The sequence below is a fragment of the Oryx dammah genome, unplaced genomic scaffold (assembly GCF_014754425.2).
Source record: "Oryx dammah isolate SB20612 unplaced genomic scaffold, SCBI_Odam_1.1 HiC_scaffold_18, whole genome shotgun sequence".
Classification (NCBI taxonomy): Eukaryota; Metazoa; Chordata; class Mammalia; order Artiodactyla; family Bovidae; genus Oryx; species Oryx dammah.
In genome coordinates, this window is record NW_024070202.1 from 111,943,181 (window position 1) to 111,963,964 (window position 20,784).

At 48.6% G+C, this 20,784-nt stretch overlaps 1 protein-coding gene across 1 annotated transcript in view; it reads right to left on the bottom strand.

Moving 5' to 3' along the window:
• Positions 1 to 201: 201 nt before the first annotated feature.
• ZNF777 (zinc finger protein 777) overlaps positions 202 to 20,784 on the bottom strand; it is a 33,070-nt gene continuing 12,487 nt past the window's right edge. Inside the window, exons 4-6 of the mRNA XM_040260319.1 lie at positions 20,554 to 20,667; positions 4,653 to 4,904; positions 202 to 1,746 (exon numbers count right to left, since the gene is read on the bottom strand). Coding sequence (XP_040116253.1) covers positions 587 to 1,746; positions 4,653 to 4,904; positions 20,554 to 20,667 — 1,526 coding nt within the window. The 3' untranslated portion in view covers positions 202 to 586. The remainder of the gene's footprint in view (positions 1,747 to 4,652; positions 4,905 to 20,553; positions 20,668 to 20,784) is intronic.

Below are 20,784 nucleotides of genomic sequence, written 5' to 3' on the forward strand. Positions count from 1 at the left end.
TGCTGGGGGCTCCACCCTCCAGTCGGCTCATTCACGTGTCAGGCCTGCCTCTCCGCGCCCCCTGGGCCACCCAGTAGGAGGAAGAGGCACAGAAAAGGACTCAACGGAACCTGGCCACTGACACTGGGCACACGGCCCTCGGCCACCTCCTTAACCCCTCCCCTTTTACGACCAAACAAAAACGGCAAACAGGAAACGCTCGTCTTTTAAAAATTACTCTATTATTATCAAATAGAACCACAGTATCCAAAATGTCATTATAAAGTTCTATCCCCAACTAAGTGGCCCCGCCCCGCCCCTCCGAGTGGCCGGCGGCCAAATCACGCCCCCCGTGCTGATTGGTTTCATCCATTTTATTGTCAAGGAAATGAACAGCCCAAAGGGGTTTCCCCAGGTCCGCGATAGCCCCCCCCCGCCCCCCACTGGGGGCCCCCCCAGGGGAGACGCGGCCGCCCCGTGTGGGGGGGGGGGGGGGGGGGGGGGGGGACGAAGGGAGGGGGGGTGGGGGAGGGCTCACGGCCAACGGGCTGGGGGCGCCCTGTGCGCGCCCACTGGGCTTGGGCCGGGCCGGCGGGCCGGACCGTGCTCACTCGCCCGTGTGGGTCCGCAGGTGGTACTTGAGCGACTGCTTGTAGCGGAAGCACTTGGCGCAGTGCGTGCAGGGGTAGGGCCGCTCGCCCGTGTGCGCGCGCTGGTGCTCCAGCAGGTGGTGCTTCTGCGTGAAGCGCTTGCCGCACTCGGCGCAGTGGTAGGGCCGCTCCCCGGTGTGGATGCGCCGGTGCTCCAGCAGGTGGTGCTTGCGGATGAAGCTCTTGCCGCACTCGGGGCAGGCGTGCGGCCGCTCGCGCGAGTGCACCCGGCAGTGGTTGGTGAGCTTGGACTTCTCGCTGAAGCTCTTCTCGCACTCAGGGCACTTGAAGGGCCGCTCGCCCGTGTGAGTCCGCTGGTGGCGCAGCAGGTGCGAGGGGCGGCTGAAGCTCTTGCCGCACAGGCTGCAGATGAAGGAGACCTCATGCTTGCCCGCATGCACGCGCTGGTGGATGACCAGGCTGATGTGCAGGCGGAAGCTCTTCTTGCACTCGGGGCACGTGTAGGGCCGCTCGCCTGTGTGCGTGATCTGGTGCTTGGTGAGGCTGGACTTGTGGCTGAAGCTGCTGTCACACTCGGGGCACTTGTAGGGTTTGGGGCCACCGCCGCCGCCACCGCTGGAGCTGGGCGACTTGGGGCGCGGCTTGAGCGAGTGCTTGGGGGTGAAGCTGGGACCACGCTCGGGTGACGCGTAGCCGCCGCGGACGCGGTGGATGCGCTGGTGCAGCGTGAGCTGCTGCTTGTGGCGGAAGCTGACCTCGCACTCGGCGCACTCGTACGGGCCCTCCTTGATGTGGTTGCGCTGGTGGATGATGAGGTTGATCTTCAACCGGAAGCTCTTCCCGCACTCCATGCACGTGAAGGGCCGCTCGCCGCGCCGGTTCCGCTGCTGCTGGCTGCCCGAGCCCCGGTTCTCGCCTGGGTGCCGCTCGCCGTGCGGCGGGGGCGCTAGCCGCTTCACCGCTGGGTTCCCCAGCTGCAGCGGCGGGGGGCTCTCCTCGCCCTCGGGGGACAGCTCCCCCGGCAGTGGTGTCGGGTACAGGCTGGCCTCATACCTCCCAGACAGCTGCCCTAGGGACTGCAGGTGCTGCGGCAGCTCGTCGTCCTCCTCGTCTTCCTCCTCCTCCTCCTGCTCCTCGGTCTTGATCACGATCCCCTCTGCTCCGGGGGACGGGGGACGGGGGTGGGGGAGAGAGACAAGATGCCGTTAGGTGTCGCCTGGCGCCCCTGACCCGGGTGAGGCAGACCCTTCGCCCACACACACCACGTGCGCACCGCCGGCCCCAAGCCTTCGCGCCTGCTCGCTCCCCACGGCCCAGGGGACCCGGGCTTAGCCCAGGAAAGGGCCCATTTGGGCTGGTCAGACCAGGCCCAAAACAGGCGGGTTGGAGTCGTTTTGGAATTTTCTGCGGGGAAGCGGGGACGACGGGATCCTCGTGGTGGGACGCGGGCGCTGCATGTGCCCATCGCCTGGCACCTCTAGCGGGCAGAGACTCGCAGGTAAGAAGGAACCCGCACGCGGAGCCCTCCTGGAGGCACTCGGGTCCAGGGAGCCAGAGGTTGGCACCCTCAGGACCTACGACGCTCCAAGCCCATCAACACTCCTGTCTTATTTTGGCCACTTGAGGGTCGGGTTTCTACCACGCAAGGGTCCTGACTCATCAAGTTGGCAATGTCTCCCCCTCTGCGGTCTCCTCTGCCTGAACTCGCTCAGCCTCCTTGGCCTCCTTTCCGGAACTCACCTGCAGATTTCTCCTCCGGTGCCTTCACTGCCCCTCCGCCAGCAAATCCCCCCTCCTGAGGCGGGGCTGGGGGGGGTGGTGTCTCCAAATCCTGCCCATTGCTTAACACCCAGCCCCAATCCTGTCTCCCCCAGAAAACCTTCCTTGGCCTTCCCAACCTGTATCCCTCAAGCCCTCCTGAGCCCACAGCAGGCGTGGGGGTGCCTCCTGAGGTAGCACTTCACCTCCAGGGGTGGATGGCTCACTGCAGGCGGACTCCACCAGTCCTGACCCTGGAGCTGGCTGGGGTCTGAGGTAAGTGTTCCATGAACACCCCAAATGCTGATGTCCTCCTCTTGGGGCTCTGCCCTCTTGCCTAAGAGGTTGCTGTTTTACAGGGTTCCTGGAGAACGTAAGTGGGAGAGTCCGCCAGCATCTGTGTGAATTTTCTCAAGCGCCTTGTTCTTACCTGGCCCTCTCTAAACAGAGTTGGGGAGCTCTATTCTTAGTGGCCAACTTTGTGTGACATGAGAAAGGCATTCACTTTTGAGTCCGCCTGTGATATGGAAGATGTGACAGTCTGACATTTGTGGAATTCTCAGGAGCAAACAACTAAACTCTTCCAGAACACTTTCTACCTACACTCTCTCATGTTCCCAATATCCTATCACAGGAGACGTCAAGCAAGAATTATCCCTGTCTCACAGACATGGGGCACCCAAGCTTGCCGCTGTCACGTAACGTTTCCAAATAAAGTAAATAAACTGAGACCTCTTCAGCACTTGCAACTGAAGGACCAGCTAGTCTGTCCCCTCAACTGACAGGGAAACTGAAGATGGCAGTGTCCGTGAGCTGGCCAAAGTCTTGTAAGTCTGTCAGTGACCGCTAGGCCACAGCACCTCCAGCTACTCCTCTGTACCCTGTAAGTGGCAGTGTTAAAACTAGAACACAGGTGTGCCGAGTCCCAGCTCAGGCCTCCCCGGCTATAAGACAATGCTGCCTCAGTCCAGTCAGGACGCTCAGCAGGAAGTGACCCAGAACATCCCTGGAACATGATGCTTAAAAGATCAGGAAGGAGGAAGCAGCTTCGGAGGTTGGCAACTCATTGCCCTGGTGTTGATCCTGAAAATAGGGTTGTTAGGAAAGGCAAAAGGGAAATACGGGCCTTAGAATATTGGAACTCTCCTTGGGTTTCAAAGTTGTATTTTCTTAACAAAGTAAGAAGATACAGTTGGCCCTAAAATTCAGGGCTTGAAATCCCACAAAGAATCTTAGAATATTACTAAGTGGTACTAACAAAACTAACGGGAATGTTCACAGGGCAATCAATGCAAGGCAGCCTCACGATTTGCCTTGTGTCTTTTGCTATTCTCTAATGAAGGACAACGTGGTATGTTAAAAAGGTTTCTCGACTATCATGCAATTATTTAAAAATAAAGAGTTAGATCCACATCGTTTGACCAAGAATAATGTCCATGATATTTTATTATTGTGTGCAAAAAGACAAACTGCAAGGGAATAAAATAAAGTGAAAAAATTTTAAATCATTTCTCTGTATAAATATTAACTGATACGATGGCTAATGACTCCTAGTATACTAGAGTTTGATAAGTCTAGTATAATCTTAATGATTCAAGAAAAGTTCAGGTTCATTTCATTTATCCATATAGTTGTACAATTCGCGAGTAAAACAGTAGCTAAGTAGACTTAGTAGCTAAGTCTAGTAGTGTATTTAAAAAATACACCATGAGGATCACACGGGGCTTTTCCCAGGCCTGCATGGATGGGTCAGCGTCACAGAAGCTGTCCTGGCAGTGCTCCTGAGAGTGCACATCCTCACAGGGAGCAAGGGTGTGCAGCCTGGTGACCCCGAGGCTTTGAGAGTAAACAGAAATGAGGCCTAGATTCCGCCAGAAAAAGACAGCATGGTCTCAGCCGTTTGCAAAGATGTGTGATCCCAGGTGGAAGTCTTCAAGCCAGTTGAGGCTTCCAGTGTGGCACAGGGACGACCAAGGACAGACGTGCCAGGAGACAGAAGTTCTCGCCCTGCCACCAGTGTGTGACCTTCTCGGCCTGCGAGGGAGGGGCGGAGAGATGATCTCTGCCATCCCCAGAGGTCCTCGTCTGACCTGGTCTTTGGCTGCAACGCCCTCTTTCCTTGCCCAGGGACGGATGCTTTTAAATCCCGGGGCAGGGGACCTGAACCTAAGGCCCTGTTTGATTTGGTCACAACTGTTGAGCCCTCTGCATCACTGACCTCTCTGAAGGAGACCTCGGCTTTCCTCCAGGACCCCCCACCCTGCCCCCTCTGCAGGCCTGACGACACCAGCTCCCCCCACTCACCCGCACAGTTCCTCTGCTGCACCAGCATCTGCTTGAGCTCGCTGAACTCGCCTGAGCCCTCCGTGGATGCCTCCAGCGGGTTTTCCGGCTCCTGCATGTCCAGGTCCGGCTGCTCGCCGCACGGGTCCCCCAGCTCCGAGTCCTGGAAGCCATGCTCCTCCACCTGGCCCATCAGGGGCTCCGGCGTCTCCAGGCTCTCCGAGCCCTCGTCGTTGGTCTGCACCTCGATCTTAATCACGATGCCATCATGAGCTGAGAAGGCGGGCGAGTGGGGGGGGTAGAGGACAAAAGAATCCAGAACATGTTCATTCCACCTGCTCAGGTTTTTGCAGCCCTAGAATTTATATTTTCAAAAAGTCTTATTTTAGAGACCCTGAAGAAACATCCCAAGTTGGCGGTGAGTAGGCATAAAATTTTCTGGACACCGTGTAGCCTTGAATATAAACTGGAGTCAAGTTAAAATAGAGGCAGTTTGTTTCCATGACCCCTTATAATTTTATAAGATAGTCATGGTTTCTTTTAGAGAGACCCCAATTCCTTTTCCTGGGTTGCTGCTGCTGCTGCTAAGTTCCTTCAGTTGTGTCCGACTCTGTGCGACCCCATAGATGGCAGCCCACCAGGCTTCCCCGTCCCTGGGACTCTCCAGGCAAGAACACTGGAGTGGGTTGCCATTTCCTTCTCCAATGTGTGAAAGTGAAAAGTGAAAGTGAAGTTACTCAGGTTAGGCCAGAACAAAGCCAACAGCAACTCTCTCTCTCTCCACCTCAACCAAGTTAATCAAGACAAGGCTAATCATGGGGTTGGGCTTCCCAGGTGGCTTACTGATAAAGAATTTGGCTGTGATGCTGGAGATCAGGGTTCGATCCCTAGGTGGGGAAGATCCCCTGCTACCTACTCCAGGATTCTTGCCTGGGGAATCCCACGGACAGAGGAACCTGGCTGCAGTCCACGGAGGCTCAGAGAGGCGGATGTGACTTAATGACTAAACAATGACAACAGTCATCTGGTCATTTGCACACCCTTTCAAGTCCTGGCCAGGTGTCCTATACCGACAGGCCAGAGGCCCCCCCCGCCCCCGCCCCCTGCCCCAGTCCCCTCTTCCAGCCTCCATTTATAGGCACAAGAGGGGGCCGCGGGCCGCCGGGTTGTTTTTAGTTAAATAGCATCTGATTACACACATGGCCCTGACATTTAAAAAAAAATCTACTTGTATGTCTGTTGTAGGCTAATTTCAAATGTTGTTACACACAGGCGTCACTTTACATAAGTGGGATTATAGCACACGTTTCTGGTTTTCAGTGCAGTATTTTTCCCCTTTTAATTTGCCTCCCCTTCCCCTCGCTCCTCACTTGACAAGTACAAGTGTCTCAGGTCACTCCCGTAAGGGACCTCACACTCTTCTCTGTGCTTATGGAATGATTTATCACAGCACGTTTACATTTATGTTTCTTTTCTAGCCGCTGGTTGCAAAAAACAAAACTGCCTTATACATAATCCTCTATGTGCCTTTTCTCACTCAAATACACTGTAGAAATCCCTTCACGGCAATTTCTGTAGGCTAATGCAGCCTTTTAAAAGCTGAGAATATTCCACAGTGAGGATCATACAGCAATGTGTTCAATCATTTCCTTATTGACAACATTCACTTTTTGCTCCTAGGCTTTTGCCCCGGTGAACAGCACTGCCATAAACGTGTTTATTTATATCTCTAACCAAAAGGAGTGCTTTTATTTTTAGGAGAGTGGCGGGAGTGGGACTGCAGGGGCAAAAATTAAAAATATTTTCGATTCTGACAGATGTCATCAGCCTGCTTATCCACAGGGCGGTGACAGTTCACATCTCTACCAGCACTTTCCCCGCGTCCCCGCCGGCAGAAGACATCACTGCTCTTTTTCATTTTCCTCGGTCGGATGGGTACAAAGTGATAACTTACTGATACTTTAATAGTTTTGCTTCCCTGATGAGGGTGATGTGAGTGCCAGTCCTTGGTCTTTGAGAGTGGATGCTGTGTGAACTGTGTTCTGTCACTCGGTCAGAGACCTTTGATTCCTGTATTAAAGATAACCTATTTCTCTTACTGGCATTTCAAATAGTTCCCCCAAATTCATCATTTGTCTTTGCCTTTGTGTTACCTTTTATCATGAAACTTTCCTACAGTTTTCATTTCATCAGTTATGTCCCTTTCCCTTTTTATGGCCTGTGGGTTTTCTATTTTACAGGAGTTAAGCAGGGGGTCTCCTCTGGCCCTAGGTGGTTCATCTGGTCTCCCAGATTTTATTCCCAGGTCCTTATCATTTTATTTTTTACCTTTAGCTCTTTATTCCACCCGAAATTTGCTTTCATCTTGTGTATAGTGTGAGGTAGGGGCTCCAGTTTATTTTCTTGCGTATGGATAGAGCTATGCCAGCATAAATCCCCTCAAATCACTGTGTTAATTAGGGAAATTGTAAATGTACAATGCATGAACATACTCATTCTTTGAACATTTATCCCATAGCTATTTACTGAGCACCAACCACGTGCCATGCGTGTTCCAGCGGTGGAACACACGAGGGAACAAAACAGAGCTCCCTGCCTGCCTACATCTCACATAAGGCAATGAACATAGTTAATAAACTAGATGGTATGTTACATACAAGGTGTAAGTGCTATGTTAAAAGAAACGGGACCAGGATCCCAGTGGATGAAGCTCCTCACTGCCCTTTGCCGTGTTCCCTTGTCCCGCCTGAATGAAGTGGACCACTAATCATACTAGCAACTGATGGCACATGGCCTAAAGCTGGGTTCTTTCTGATGCCTGGCAATCCTTTAATTCCTCTCTGATCAGCTGCCTAACTAAGTCCCAAACGATGGGGAGCGCACTGCACAGGAAACAGTCCGACAGCCTTCCACGCAGCCGAGCCTACTTTCCCTCCGAACTGAGCCGCTGGAGATGTCTTCATCCCACTCTCTGCCTTACAAAAAAAATAAGTCATCCACACTTACACCTTGGCTTCCTCCTGCTCCAGCTTGACATCATCGCCTGGCCTCCTGTGTCCCTCCTCCAGCCTCCCCTCTTCTGGGCTCTCTACTACATCACAACCGTGGCTCCAGCATCAGAAAAATATCTTCCCTGACTTCAGAAACTCCTGGAAATATTTTGCTTGCCTTCTCCCTAAGATAATTTTTTAAAACCAGGTACTCATTTGCACCTTCCTGAATAAATACATAAAATGCTTCAATCGCTGCAAAAGATGTAATTTCTGGAGTATTGTAAATATTGATATTTTAAAATAAACTCTTCCATTGCCATTTAATGTTGCCAATGGAATCTTAGAACTCTGGCAATTTAAAACCCACCATTATTCACTTAAAAAATACATGAACAAGTTCTTCTTTGATACTCAAAATTTTACTATCATTCCTTTTCACCTTGGACTTCTATTTCCATTCCCACTTTACCCACAGAATTTTATCCTAATAGAACATATTTTTGTGCTCAGATGCCTTTTACTGATCACCTCATCTACCACTCTGCCACAGAAATGTGCATGTAAATGGAAAGATTAATTTTGCTTTCATTTCTAATAACCACAGGGCTCTAAGAGTTACTTTTCTGCCTGGTTTAAGTCATCCTTAGTTATTACTATTGTGGAATAAAAAATAATTATTCAAGATGGGAAACCAAAAACCTGGAGGAAGTGAATCTCTTACTAGGATGGATAGGGACTTTCCCCCCAATTAGTTCACTTATCTGAGTGAATATTCTTATCTCTTTGAGTGAGACAGGTTTCAGAATAAATTCTATTCCTACTTTTCATTTTTATAAATATAACCATTGGGAGAGCTCATTTGCATAGATCTGGAGATGGGCTGGCGGGAGCTTTGTTATGGAATCATCCCTCTATTCTGTGAACTTCTGAATTACAATGCTGCAAAAGCACATGGTTATCATCAAAAGCTGTTTTTAATGACCTATTAGCTGACAACTTAATTAGGTTCTCTTTCAATTTTGTTGAAAGTCAAGTATTCCAAATATCTGACTTCCGAACGAATTCACCATCCAGGCCCCTGAGCCATGCACTTATGGTCCCCATCCCTGCAACAGTCTGGCTTGTGTCTTTGTTTCACGACCCCAAGGGCGTTTTATACCTCAGAGAAACACTCCATAGTAAGGCAAGATGGGCAGGAGGTGCCTGTTCTTTATTTTCAATAGTGGGAGACCCAGGAGCTAAGGAACAGCACTACTCGGACCGCAAGCGTCCAACGCCCTCGATGATGCGTTTTATGAAGGAGAACAGATGGACGCAGACTTGGAAACAGGACCCACAAATCCATCTGTGTTGTGACTTCTGGGAAAGCCACTTGTACCCTCTGGGCATGGGTGTTCCAGCCTGAAGACCACAAAGCCTTCCTATCCCTTTGTTGTTCAGTCGCTAAGTCATATCTGACTCTCTGAGACACCATGAACTGCAGCATGCCAGGCTCCTCTGTCCACCACTATCTCCTGGAGTTTGCTCAAACTCATGTCCATTGAGTGATGCCATTGAGTGATCCAACCATCTCATCCTCTGTTGTCCCCTTCTCTTCCTGCCCTCAATCTTTCCCAGCATCAGGGTCTTTTCCAGTGAGTCAGTTCTTCACATCAGGTGGCCAAAGTTCTGGAGCTTCAGCATCAGTCCTTTCAATGAATATTCAGGGTTGATTTCCTTTAAGATTGACTGGTTTGATCTCCTTGCTGTCCAAGGGACTCTCCTGAGTCTTCTACAGCACCACAATCAATTGTTTGGAGCTCAGCTTTCTTTATGGTCCAATTCTCACAACTGTAAGTGACTGTTGGAAAAACCATAGCTTTGAGTATGTGGACCTTTGTCAGCAAAGTGACGTCTCTGCTTTTTAACATGCTGTCTAGGTTGGCCATAGCTTTTCTTCCAAGGAGCAAGCGTCTCTCAATTTCATGGCTGCAGTCACCACCCGCAGTGATTTTGGAGCCCAAGAAAATGAAGTCTGTCACTGCTTCCACTTTTTCCCCTTCTATTGGCCATGAAGTGATGGGACCAGATGCCATGATCTTCGTTTTTTGAATGCTGAGTGTTAAGCCAGCTTTTCCACTCTTCTCTTTCACGTCCTCCTTTAAGACCCTCACTGCACCAGACATCCTAGGCTGCTCTCAGCCCATCACGCGTGTGATTCTCTGTGAACCCAAGCCGTTGTCTGCTCCTCTATGGCATCTAATTCTTTTCCCCTTGAAATGGGCAGCAGGTAGACATTTTTGTGCCTCTCCCCTACTTTCTGGGCCACAGAGAAGCCAGTGTTTCCCACTGAAAAGTTCTCTCCACACCGAACAACTTTTGAGAAACAGTACTGACAACCAACAGCCAGACTGCATTCATAAGCAGTAATCTGTTTTCTCATTTAGAAAAAATTAATCAAAGACAAATACATTGTGGGAACATAGTTTATGACCAAAGGTAGCATTTCAAACCATTGGAAAGGGATTAGGTAAGTGGAGTGGAGACAACTGGCTTCCTGACTAGAAGAAAAAACAAAAAATCTTCACATATCTCACCTCAAAATAAATTATGCATGAATAAAACTTTAGACATAAATAATGAAATCACACTAGGATCAGGGAAAAAAAGCACAGTTTTTTCCCTCTCCCCCGTCCCCTCTTCCTTCCTTTCTATAAACAATGTTGAGCTGAGGAACTGGCAACTCTGAGACCCTCTGGAACTGCAAAGATTCCTTCCAGAAGCTACCTGGTCAGTTACACCAAACATACTGAATATGCACAATACTATAATCTTTAGTATAATGTGCAATCAACCATAACCTTTTGGTGTAAATTTTCTGGAAAAAAAATTGTAGATTTGCCTTGACATTGTTTGGTGATAAGAAATATTTAATTTGTGATTGGTTTTTAATCTTGCAACTACATTTCTTCATAAGAACTCTTCTGAGATGGTAAAAATTTCTGCTACAAATTGTTTTCAAAGGTATTAAATGTTGTGAACACATTTAATTATTAATGAAGCGGCTATAATGTTATTCTGGGAGACAGTTAAACATTTAATTATTTACATTTTGTAATTTTCAAATAAAGACATCAAAGATATATTTTTGGAAAAAGCAAGTTGCTAAACAATGTACTTCTATACTGTCTGAAAAAAATTTTTTAACAATGAGAAAGCATTTATTACATAATTAAGGCTCTGTGTATATGTGTTTGACTACATGCACATAAACTGAAAGGAACAAGCTGCTCTGTTTTTTGGCTGTGCTGTGCGGCTTGTGGGATCTTAGTTCCCCAACCAGGGATCGAACCTGGGCCCTCTGCAGGGAAAGCGTGGAGTCCTAACCACTGGACCTCCAGGGAAGTCCCGAGCTGTTGACTCTTGAGAGAGAACTATGGAAACTTTCACTCTTTCAGCTTTTTTTCTTCTTGAATTATGTTGATGCAACTTCAGAAGCTCATTGGAAACTGAAGACCCGCATTGCCACGTTAACTTTCTCCACTAGCTCAAAGCACAGAAATGATGGCTGACACGGGCTTTCCAACCTTCTCATGAGTACAGTTTCTGTTAGATTTTTTAAACTTTGGTATATTAATTTTTAAAATCGTCTTTAAAAAGTTTATATATGCACATAGGTCGGAGGGTTGAAGAGTTCTTAAAAACTCACTTTTAAAAAGCTCCCCACCATCCTTCAACTTGCTCCCAGAGGCAGTCACTTCCGATCCTTCTAGCTGATTCTTTTGTCATTCACCTTCATACCTCTCTGTAACATAATGACACTGCTACTCCTTGAGTTTTCAGTTTAAACATTATCTACTGACTTCTAGAGCTGGAGGTGAGGACCATTTCTTCCTCATCCATCCATATCTTGTCCAAATCCCTGATTCTTCCCAGTTTGTAATTCTGGTTGGGTTAATAATGGGTGTTTTCGTTATGAGATTATGTAAATGCTATTTAAAACTGAATCATGTAGCACACTTATAAGTACTTTTCTATGCCTGTAAACACTTTTCGATTTCCCTGGAGGTTGTTTTCTTTTCTTTTGCTTATTGGTGTTTAGTTGCTCAGTTGTGTCCGACTCTTTGGCAACCCCATGGACTGTAGCCCGCCAAGCTCCTCTGTCTGCGGGATTTCCCAAGCAAGAACACTGGAATGAGTTGTCATTTCCTTCTCCAGGGGATCTTCCTGACCCAGGGATCAAACCCAGGTCTCCTGCAAGTCTCCTACATTGCAGGCAGATTCCTTACCACTGAGCCACTGATGAAGCCCCTTCTTTTGATTAACCTGTTAATTACTACTCAGTTGGCTCCAAAGTCTCCCCCTACCCTTCCTAAAACTCTCCTCTCAAAATATCCAAGCATAATGGGTATTTCTCAGGTTTACCGACTTGAAAATTTTTCTTCAAATTTATGCTCCAGTCTGGACTTGTGCCTCCAAATCCACGATGTCTTTTGGGGATCCCCTTTGGGATTCCTTCACCTGTCTTGTGTTGGAGCTCCTTACACCTCTTCCTTGGTTTATTTCCTCACTTTGCAAAGTACGTGCCTCAGCTTGAGGAAGGGTGTGGCAGACCTTGAACATCTCAATATCTTGATTTCATTCTCATATCTAATTAGATGATTCTGGTTAGGTATCAAATTCAACAATGTTGGAAAATACTTTCCAATTTTATAATATTCAGTTCAGTTCAGTTCAGTCGCTCAGTTGTGTCCAACTCTTTGCGACCCCATGGATCGCAGCACACCAGGCCTCCCTGTCCATCACCAACTCCCGGAGTTCACTCTAAGTCAGTGATGCCATGCAACCATTTCATCCTCTGTCGTCCCCTTCTCCTCCTGCCCCCAATCCCTCCCAGGATCAGAGTCTTTTCCAATGAGTCAACTCTTCCCATTGGGTGGCCAAAGTACTGGAGTTTCAGCTTTAGCATCATTCCTTCCAAAGAAATCCCAGGGCTGATCTCCTTCAGAATAGACTGGTTGGATCTCCTTGCAGTCCAAGGGACTCGCAAGAGTCTTCTCCAACACCACAGTTCAAAAGCATCAATTCTTCGGCACTCAGCTTTCTTCACAGTCCAACTCTCACATCCATACATGACCACAGGAAAAACCATAGCCTTGACTAGACAGACCTTCGTCGGCAAAGAAATATGATATCTAGGTTGGTCATAACTTTTCTTCCAAGGAGTAAGTGTCTTTTAATTTCATGGCTGCAGTCACCATCTGCAGTGATTTTGGAGCCCCCCAAAATAAAGTCTGACACTGTTTCCACTGTTTCCCCATCTATTTCCCATGAAGTGATGGGACCAGACGCCATGATCTTCGTTTTCTGAATGTTGAGCTTTAAGCCAACTTTTTCACTCTCCACTTTTACTTTCATCAAGAGGCTTTTTAGTTCCTCTTCACTTTCTGCCATAAGAGTGGTGTCATCTGCATATCTGAGGTTATTGATATTTCTCCCGGCAATCTTGATTCCAGCTTGTGTTTCTTCCAGTCCAGGGTTTCTCATGATGTGCTCTGCATAGAAGTTAAATAAGCAGGGTGACAATATACAGCCTTGACGAAACTCCTTTTCCTATTTGGAACCAGTCTATTGTTTCATGTCCAGTTCTAACTGTTGCTTCCTGACCTGCATACAGATTTCTCAAGAGGCAGGTTAGATGGTCTGGTATTCCCATCTCTTTCAGAATTTCCACAGTTTATTGTGATCCTCTCAGTCAAAGGCTTTGGCATAGTCAATAAAGCAGAAATAGATGTTTTTCTGGAACTCTCTTGCTTTTTCCATGATCCAGCAGATGTTGGCAATTTGATCTCTGGTTCCCCTGCCTTTTCTAAAACCAGCTTGAACATCTGGAAGTTCCCGGTTCACGTATTGCTGAAGCCTGGCTTGGAGAATTTTGAGCATGACTTTACTAGCGTGTGAGATGAGAGCAATTGTGCAGTAGTTTGAGCATTCTTTGGCATTGCCTTTCTTTGGGATTGGAATGAAAACTGACCTTTTCCAGTCCTGTGGCCACTGCTGAGTTTTCCAAATTTGCTGGCATAGAGTGCAGCAATTTCACAGCATCATCTTTCAGGATTTGAAACAGCTCAACTGGAATTCCATCACCTCCACTAGCTTTGTTCATAGTGATGCTTTCTAAGGCCCACTTGACTTCACATTCCAGGATGTCTGGCTCTAGGTGAGTGATCACACCATCGTGATTATCCGGGTTGTGAAGATCTTTTTGTACAGTTCTCTGTGTATTCTTGCCACCTCTTCTTAATATCTTCTGCTTCTGTTAGGTCCATACCATTTCTGTCCTTTATTGAGCCCATCTTTGCATGAAATGTTCCCTTGGTATCTCTAATTTTCTTGAAGAGATCTCTAGTCTTTCCCATTCTGTTGTTTTCCTCTATTTCTTTGCATTGATTGCTGAGGAAGGCTTTTTTATCTCTTCTTGCTATTTTTTGGAACTCTGCATTCAGATGCTTATATCTTTCCCTTTCTCCTTTGCTTTTCGCTTCTCTTCTTTTCACAGCTATTTGTAAGGCCTCCTCAGACAGCCATTTTGCTTTTTTGCATTTTTTTAAATGTAAAGAACTTTAAAGGCATTGCTCTGCTGTCTTGTAGTTTTCAATACTGCTGAAATGTCCAAAGTCATTCTAATTCTCATTCCTTTGTATGAATGTGGATTTTCTCCCAGAAGTTTATCAGATCTCCTGGGTCCTCAGCTGTTTTGCAAATCCTTGCTCAAGTATTTAAGGCGACATCAATTGTTACCCGTTGTTCTGGACAGTTGGTGGCTCTTCAACCTGGAGAGTTATGTCTTTAAGTGCTGGGAGTTTTCCCTGAGATCTTTCATCACTAATTCTCTCCTCCCTGAAAATCTGCTATTCTTTTTTTCTGATTTTTCTATTATCTGGATGGTGAACTTCCATCTTTTGATTTTCTTATTCTCTATTTTCTTTTCTGTTGTTTTGTTCTATTTTCCCGGGTCATATACTCAATTTTATTAAACACTGCTCAGTTAGGTTCATTCACTCAGTTGTGTCCGACTCTTTGTGACCCCATGAATCGCAGCATGCCAGGCTCCCCTGTCCATCACCAATTCCTAGAGCTTGCTCAAACTCATGTCCATAGGGCTGGTGATGCCATCCAACCATCTCATCCTGTGTCATCCCCTTCTCCTCTTGCCTTCAATCTTTCCCAGCATCAGGGTCTTTTCCAATGAGTTGGCTCTTCCCATCAGGTGGCTAAGGTATTGGAGTTTCAGCCTTAGCATCAGTCCTTCCAATGAATATTCAGGACTGATTTCCTTTAGGATGGACTGATTGGATCTCCTTGCAGTCCAAGGGACTCTCAAGAGTCTTCTCCAACACCCCAGTTGAAAAAGCATCAGTTCTGTAGCACTCAGCTTTCTCTATAGTCCAACGCTCGATGACTACTGTCAAAACTACAGCTTTGACTAGATGGACCTTTGTTGGCAAAGTAATGTCTCTGCTTTTTAATATGCTGTCTAGGTTGGTCACTGGAGAAGGCAATGGCACCCCACTCCAGTACTCTTGCCTGGAAAATCCCATGGATGGAGGAGCCTGGTAGGCTGCAGTCCGTGGGATCCGCTTGGACACAACTGAGCGACTTCACTTTCACTTTTCATTTTCATGCATTGGAGAAGGAAATGGCAACCCACTCCAGTGTTCTTGCATGGAGAATCCCAAGGACGGCGGAGCCTAGTGGGCTGCCGCCTATGGGGTCGCACAGTCGGACACGACTGAAGTGACTTAGCAGCAGCAGCAGGTTGGTCACAGCTTTTCTTCAAAGGAGCAAGCATCTTTTAATTTCATGGCTGCAGTCACCGTCTGCAGTGATTTTGGAGCCCAAGAAAATAAGTTTGGTTCTCGGTTATCCATTTATATTAAAAGCTGAGTACTCAAAAGTGAATTGCAAGTCTGGTGCATCGAGGTAGGGTGTGGTTTCCCAGCAGGATGGTTTGGCTAGGTCATTTCACTGGGAAATCTTTTGGGCTGGCCCTGACAGTCTCCAGATAAGAGTTTCCCAGTACCCTGCCCTGAGGGTTAAACCTGGATGTGAGCATAATCTTGGGAGTCAGGTTATGGAAGAGAGCTGGAGATTTCAAGATCTGTCTGTAAGCTTCACTCATTCCCTTGTTTTCAACATGGTACCCATCCTCTCAACTGTGCCTGGTGTCCACGTCCAGAGATGTTTCTGTCTTCAGAGAATAAGCCGTGGTCACCCAGCAAGGCTGGGTGAGGCCATGGAGGGAAGTGGCAGTGTTTAATGGACTCTCAAGATGCTTGACTAGTGCTCTGCTTTTAGCCTCACTTTTACCCCCATTTCCAAAGCTACCTGGTATCTCCGGTGCTGCTAGTTGCTGGGTCTTGAGCAGGGTTGGGGTAGACTGCAGATTGGGTTTCCTCCCAGCTTCCTTGACACCAGTTTTGGATTCAGCTTTCTAAATCAGTGACTGCTCAGCCATCTGCTCTTAGCCTTCCAAAACTCAGCGGCTGCCGTCTCCTCGTCTATTCCTTTAAAAAGTCCCTTCACTCTTGTTTTAGGAGGAGTAGGGGAGGTGGGAGTAAGTACATGTTCAATCTGCCACCTTTAACTTGGAGTTTTTCTTTTTAAAAAAATTATTCTTAGTGAATAAGAAGTGATATATGCTCACTTTAGAAAATTCTAGAAAGCATAGTGAAATATGATATGGTTTATATTTCCACCCAGTTTTTCCTCTATCTTTTGTCGACGTCATTGACTTCCTACTGCATTTACATTATCTGCTTCTTTTCTGGCCATGCCTCCTGGCTGCTGGGATCTTGGTTCCCCCAGCAGGGATCGAACCCGGACCCTCGGCAGTGAAAGCACAGAGTCCTAACCACTGGACTTCCAGGGAATTCCCTACATCATCCATTTCTATATCCACGTCTCATATCAACTGGCTTCAAACAGGCTTGGGCAATCCTCATCTTAAGCAAACAAGGCTCCTTACCCTACCCACCCCGCCAGTTGCTCTGCACTCACAGCTACACTGGGATAACCTCCACTTCCTCATCATCTGTCTACCCTTCAGCCCACTCTACAGGCCTCCACCCTGGCCACACCACCAGTGCTTCTCTTGCTAAGACCACTGATGTTGCTAATGTGCAAATCCAGCGGACACTTGGCAGTCTTTGCCTTGAAAGTGAAAGTCGCTCAGTCATGTCCGACTCTTTGCAACCCCATGGCCTATTCAGTCCATGGAAGTCTCTAGGCCAGACTACTGGAGTGGGTACCCTTTCCCTTCTCCAGGGGATCTTCCCAACCCAGGGATCGAACCCAGGTCTCCTGCATTGCAGGTAGATTCTTTACCAGCTGAGGCACAAGGGAAGCCCAGGAATACTGGAATGGGTAGCAGATTCTTACTTACTGAGCTATCAGGGAAGCCCATAAGTAAGGAAGGAAGGCTTTGTCTTACTAAACCACAATGCAGCAGCAACACTGTTCACCCTGCTCCCTCCCCGGGGAAACACTCTTCTCTTGAATGTTGATGCACTATCCTAATTTCTTACTACCTTTCTGGCCACTTCTCCTATTTCCTGTGATTCCTCTGGTTTCTTCTTCTTTTCCCAAACCAGTGGTTTTCCACCTTGGGCTGCACATGAGAATCACCTTGGAAGCTTTTTAAAAAATACTAACACCTGGGCCCGACCCGGCCCACTATATTCCAAATCTGCTCTGAAAGTCAGGACTCTGGGGGCATATCCCGTGCTCCTCCTCTTCCCCCGTCCAGGCTGGGAAAGATGATCCTGTCCACATGATCAAGGCCCCCAGTCCATCTCTAGCTCAGGTTCCTGCTGGGAGCCCCGGTCTCCGTCACTCAGTACCAGCTCCTGGACATGTCCTGAGATCTCACACCTAACGTGTTCTATCTTTCCTCCGGGTCGAAGCCTCCCATTGTCCTACCCCCTCACTCGTGTCATGACCTGGGAGTCATCCTCAGGACCCCCTGTCCTCGTACTCAACATCCACCAGCCACACTTCACGGACATCCATGTCTGTCCCTGGCTTAGGCCAGGTCCTACCTGGCCTACGGAGAGAGCCTCCTGGCTTCCAGTCCTTCTTCCACATGAGGAGTTCTCCTCCAGGAACTCCCACTTGTGTTTCCACTAAAAATCCCACTTCTGCTGAGGCTTCTGCCAACCACACAGGCTCAGTAAGGCCTTCACCACTGTATGTCCCAGAGCCCCAGAGCCTCTCTGCACCGCACTGCCATAGTGGCCGACTGTATTTTTCTATACATGGGGCGTTTAGATTGTTAATACCATTCTCTTGACATAGTACATGATACAAAAAGTACTGGATGAACTAAATAATAAACAGACAAGTGAAAATACGGTGCAAAAATGCTTCACATGATTTCAGTGGCTGTATGACCGTCTATTGTGGTGTAATATAATATTTGTTCATCCTTATTTTAAAAGATTTTTTTGACGTGGACTATTTTAAAAATCTTCTTTGAATTTGTTACAATACTGCTTCTCTTTTAGGTCTTTGTTTTTTGGCTGCGAGGCATGTAGGAATCTTAGCTCCCCAACTAGGAATCAAACCCACACTCCCTGCACTGGAAGGCAAAGTCTTAACCACTGGACCGCCATGGAGGTCCCCTGATATTTGTATATCTTACTCCATATTTTGGGATATTTTTCTAGGCTACAGACTCTCAGAAAGGAAATTATCAGGTTAAGTAAATGAATATTTTAAATATTTAAAACATATTTAAGTCCAAAAAATATCAAACTGCTTTGTAAAAAGGCTGAAGCTACATACAATATATGAGAACCTGGATTTCAGCCATGGCTTCTGGTGTGTTTGCTTCACTCTGCTGATCTGTTAGGTGACAGTGGTCTCTGGCTCCCCCGGCCCCCATTCACCCTTACAGGGCTGTGAACAGGAGCCGCAGCTTGGTGGAACTTGAGCAGGGCCAATATCTGAGTCACCTTCAGGAACCCGAACCATAAATGACAGCTTATGGATTGCATTTACTCAACCAATTCATAAAATGGTGATGTTCGGTGTATTTAGAACCATGACAGTTCTGTCTTCTAGCTGTTTCCCCCTTGGTATCACACTTTCAGGTCTAGCCCAGGGCTGGCCTTGTGGCCGCTCTTCTGAGGGAGAGGACATGCGAATAAGAGGTAACTGCTGGCATGTTTGGGGTTCTGATAACTGAACTCATAGGACAAGCCTGCGGCCCCGAGGCCAGGGCCCCGCACACAGGGGTGCCCTGTGGGCAGTGCTTCCTGTTCCGGTCCTGTCCTCCACTCCAGTCTGGCTGCTGGTGGCTGAAGACGGTTAGTGGAACAAATGGCGCATTCCAGCCACACAAGGCAGCCTCTGTGAAGCCACCTCTGCCCACAGACGCTCTGGCCTGGATGCCCTTGTGCCAGAACCAACCCCGCCTGGGGCCGAGCCGGTTGAGGTTAGTTATTTGCTCTTGATTCTGGCCCCACTCAGTGAGAGGCCCACCTGTGATGAGGGTGTGAACAGGCTGACCGTGGACAGGGTCCATGTTCCCGTCCCAGCACTTCTAAAGAAGATGCTAGAAAGGCAGCACCCGGACTACAAAACCCCACAGAGATATCAACGGGGTTCTAGGATCTTTACTGCAGACCGCCTCTTCCCTCTCGTCTTCTGCCTCCCAAGTCCTCTTTCTGATTTCCCCTCTTTTGCATCTCTCCATTGCAGTGACACTGGTTTTGGATGCAGCCACTCAAACCTTTGACATCCAGACTTATTTTCCTCCAAACAAATGTCACACCTTGTCCCCAAACCCCTCTCTCACCTCATCTACTTTTAAATCCATCTTTCTGCCTGCCAGAATGAACTCAGGACTAGCCCCTTCCTTCCATTTAAATCTTTAGGCAAATCTTTAGAAAGTACCGATGCTTTAGGGTTTCTCTGAAACACGCCAGCATTTATTTTTCCTCGGGGTCTCGCCTCTTCCTGAAGTTACTTCTGCTCTTATTCCACGTGGCCACCTCCTACTGGTCCCAGAGCCAGTGACATTCCTTCATACAAGACCCGGCTTTTGACCCCAGTGGGCTCTTCAGCCAGATTATCCTCCTTTTGCAAAAGACAGGATCACTAATGACATTTGGCTACAAAAGACAAGGACTGCTCCCATAGAAGACCTTCAGGTGAGTGACGCAAGCCCAAGAGCAATGCCGAAGAAGGGGCTCCGAAACCACCTGTACCCCGAGAACACCGCAGTGCCAGTGTGGTGGCTTCTGAGTGACCTCTGTGTAAGGAACCACTCCCCATGAGGACAGACAGTGCCTGGCGGCCCAGGCTGCTAGCCCCTGTGGGTCGGCACACCGGGCCCTGGCTCTCAGCACCCGTCCTGTTTCACAGATGAGAAAGCAGACCTCCAGAAGGCTAAGCAACTGGAACCACGGCGAGGACACAGCAAGGCCGGGGTTCAGGGGCACGCTCTGCTCCCGAGCCCACGGCAGTCCTGCCTGCACCTCCGTGCCGCCGCCACCTCGCCGCCTCGTCTGGACCCCGCCCGCACACTGGAGGACGTTCAGGTCAAGTCCCTCCACTCACCGGCCGCAGGCCCAGGGACGTGGCCCTTCTCTGGGGAGCTCGAGGCTGCACCAGCGTCAGCATCCTGACAAGGGAACGCCTTTCTGTCAGTTCTGGTTTTGTTTCCGGTAGAGAGTGAGGTGACGCTCGGTCAGGTCAAAAGCTCCCCGAGACCACAGTGTTCCTAGTTCTGCCACCGGGGCCGCTGGTGACCCGGAGGCTCCAGGGCCTCTGGGCCGCCCTCCTGCACTGGCCTGCTGACATAGACCGTGGGGGTCTCCTGTGGGCCACACTCCCCACGCCGGGCCTCCCGGGCGCCAAGGCCACTATCGCCTGCAGCCACTCACCGGCACTGGGATCGGCAGGCGCCTCGCCCTCCTCAGAGTCCTCCTGCTCCTGCATGGCCGGCCTCTCCCCTCGTTCCATCTGTGACATGAGGTCTGGTTTGGAAATTGCATAGTCTGGGCAGGAGGAAGAAAAGAAGATATTCTATGGGGTGAGGTCGCACTGGATGCCACAAAACTGTCACCTGTGTGCATGTGACAGCAGGAGCAGCTGCCCTACTTGAGGCCGGAGCG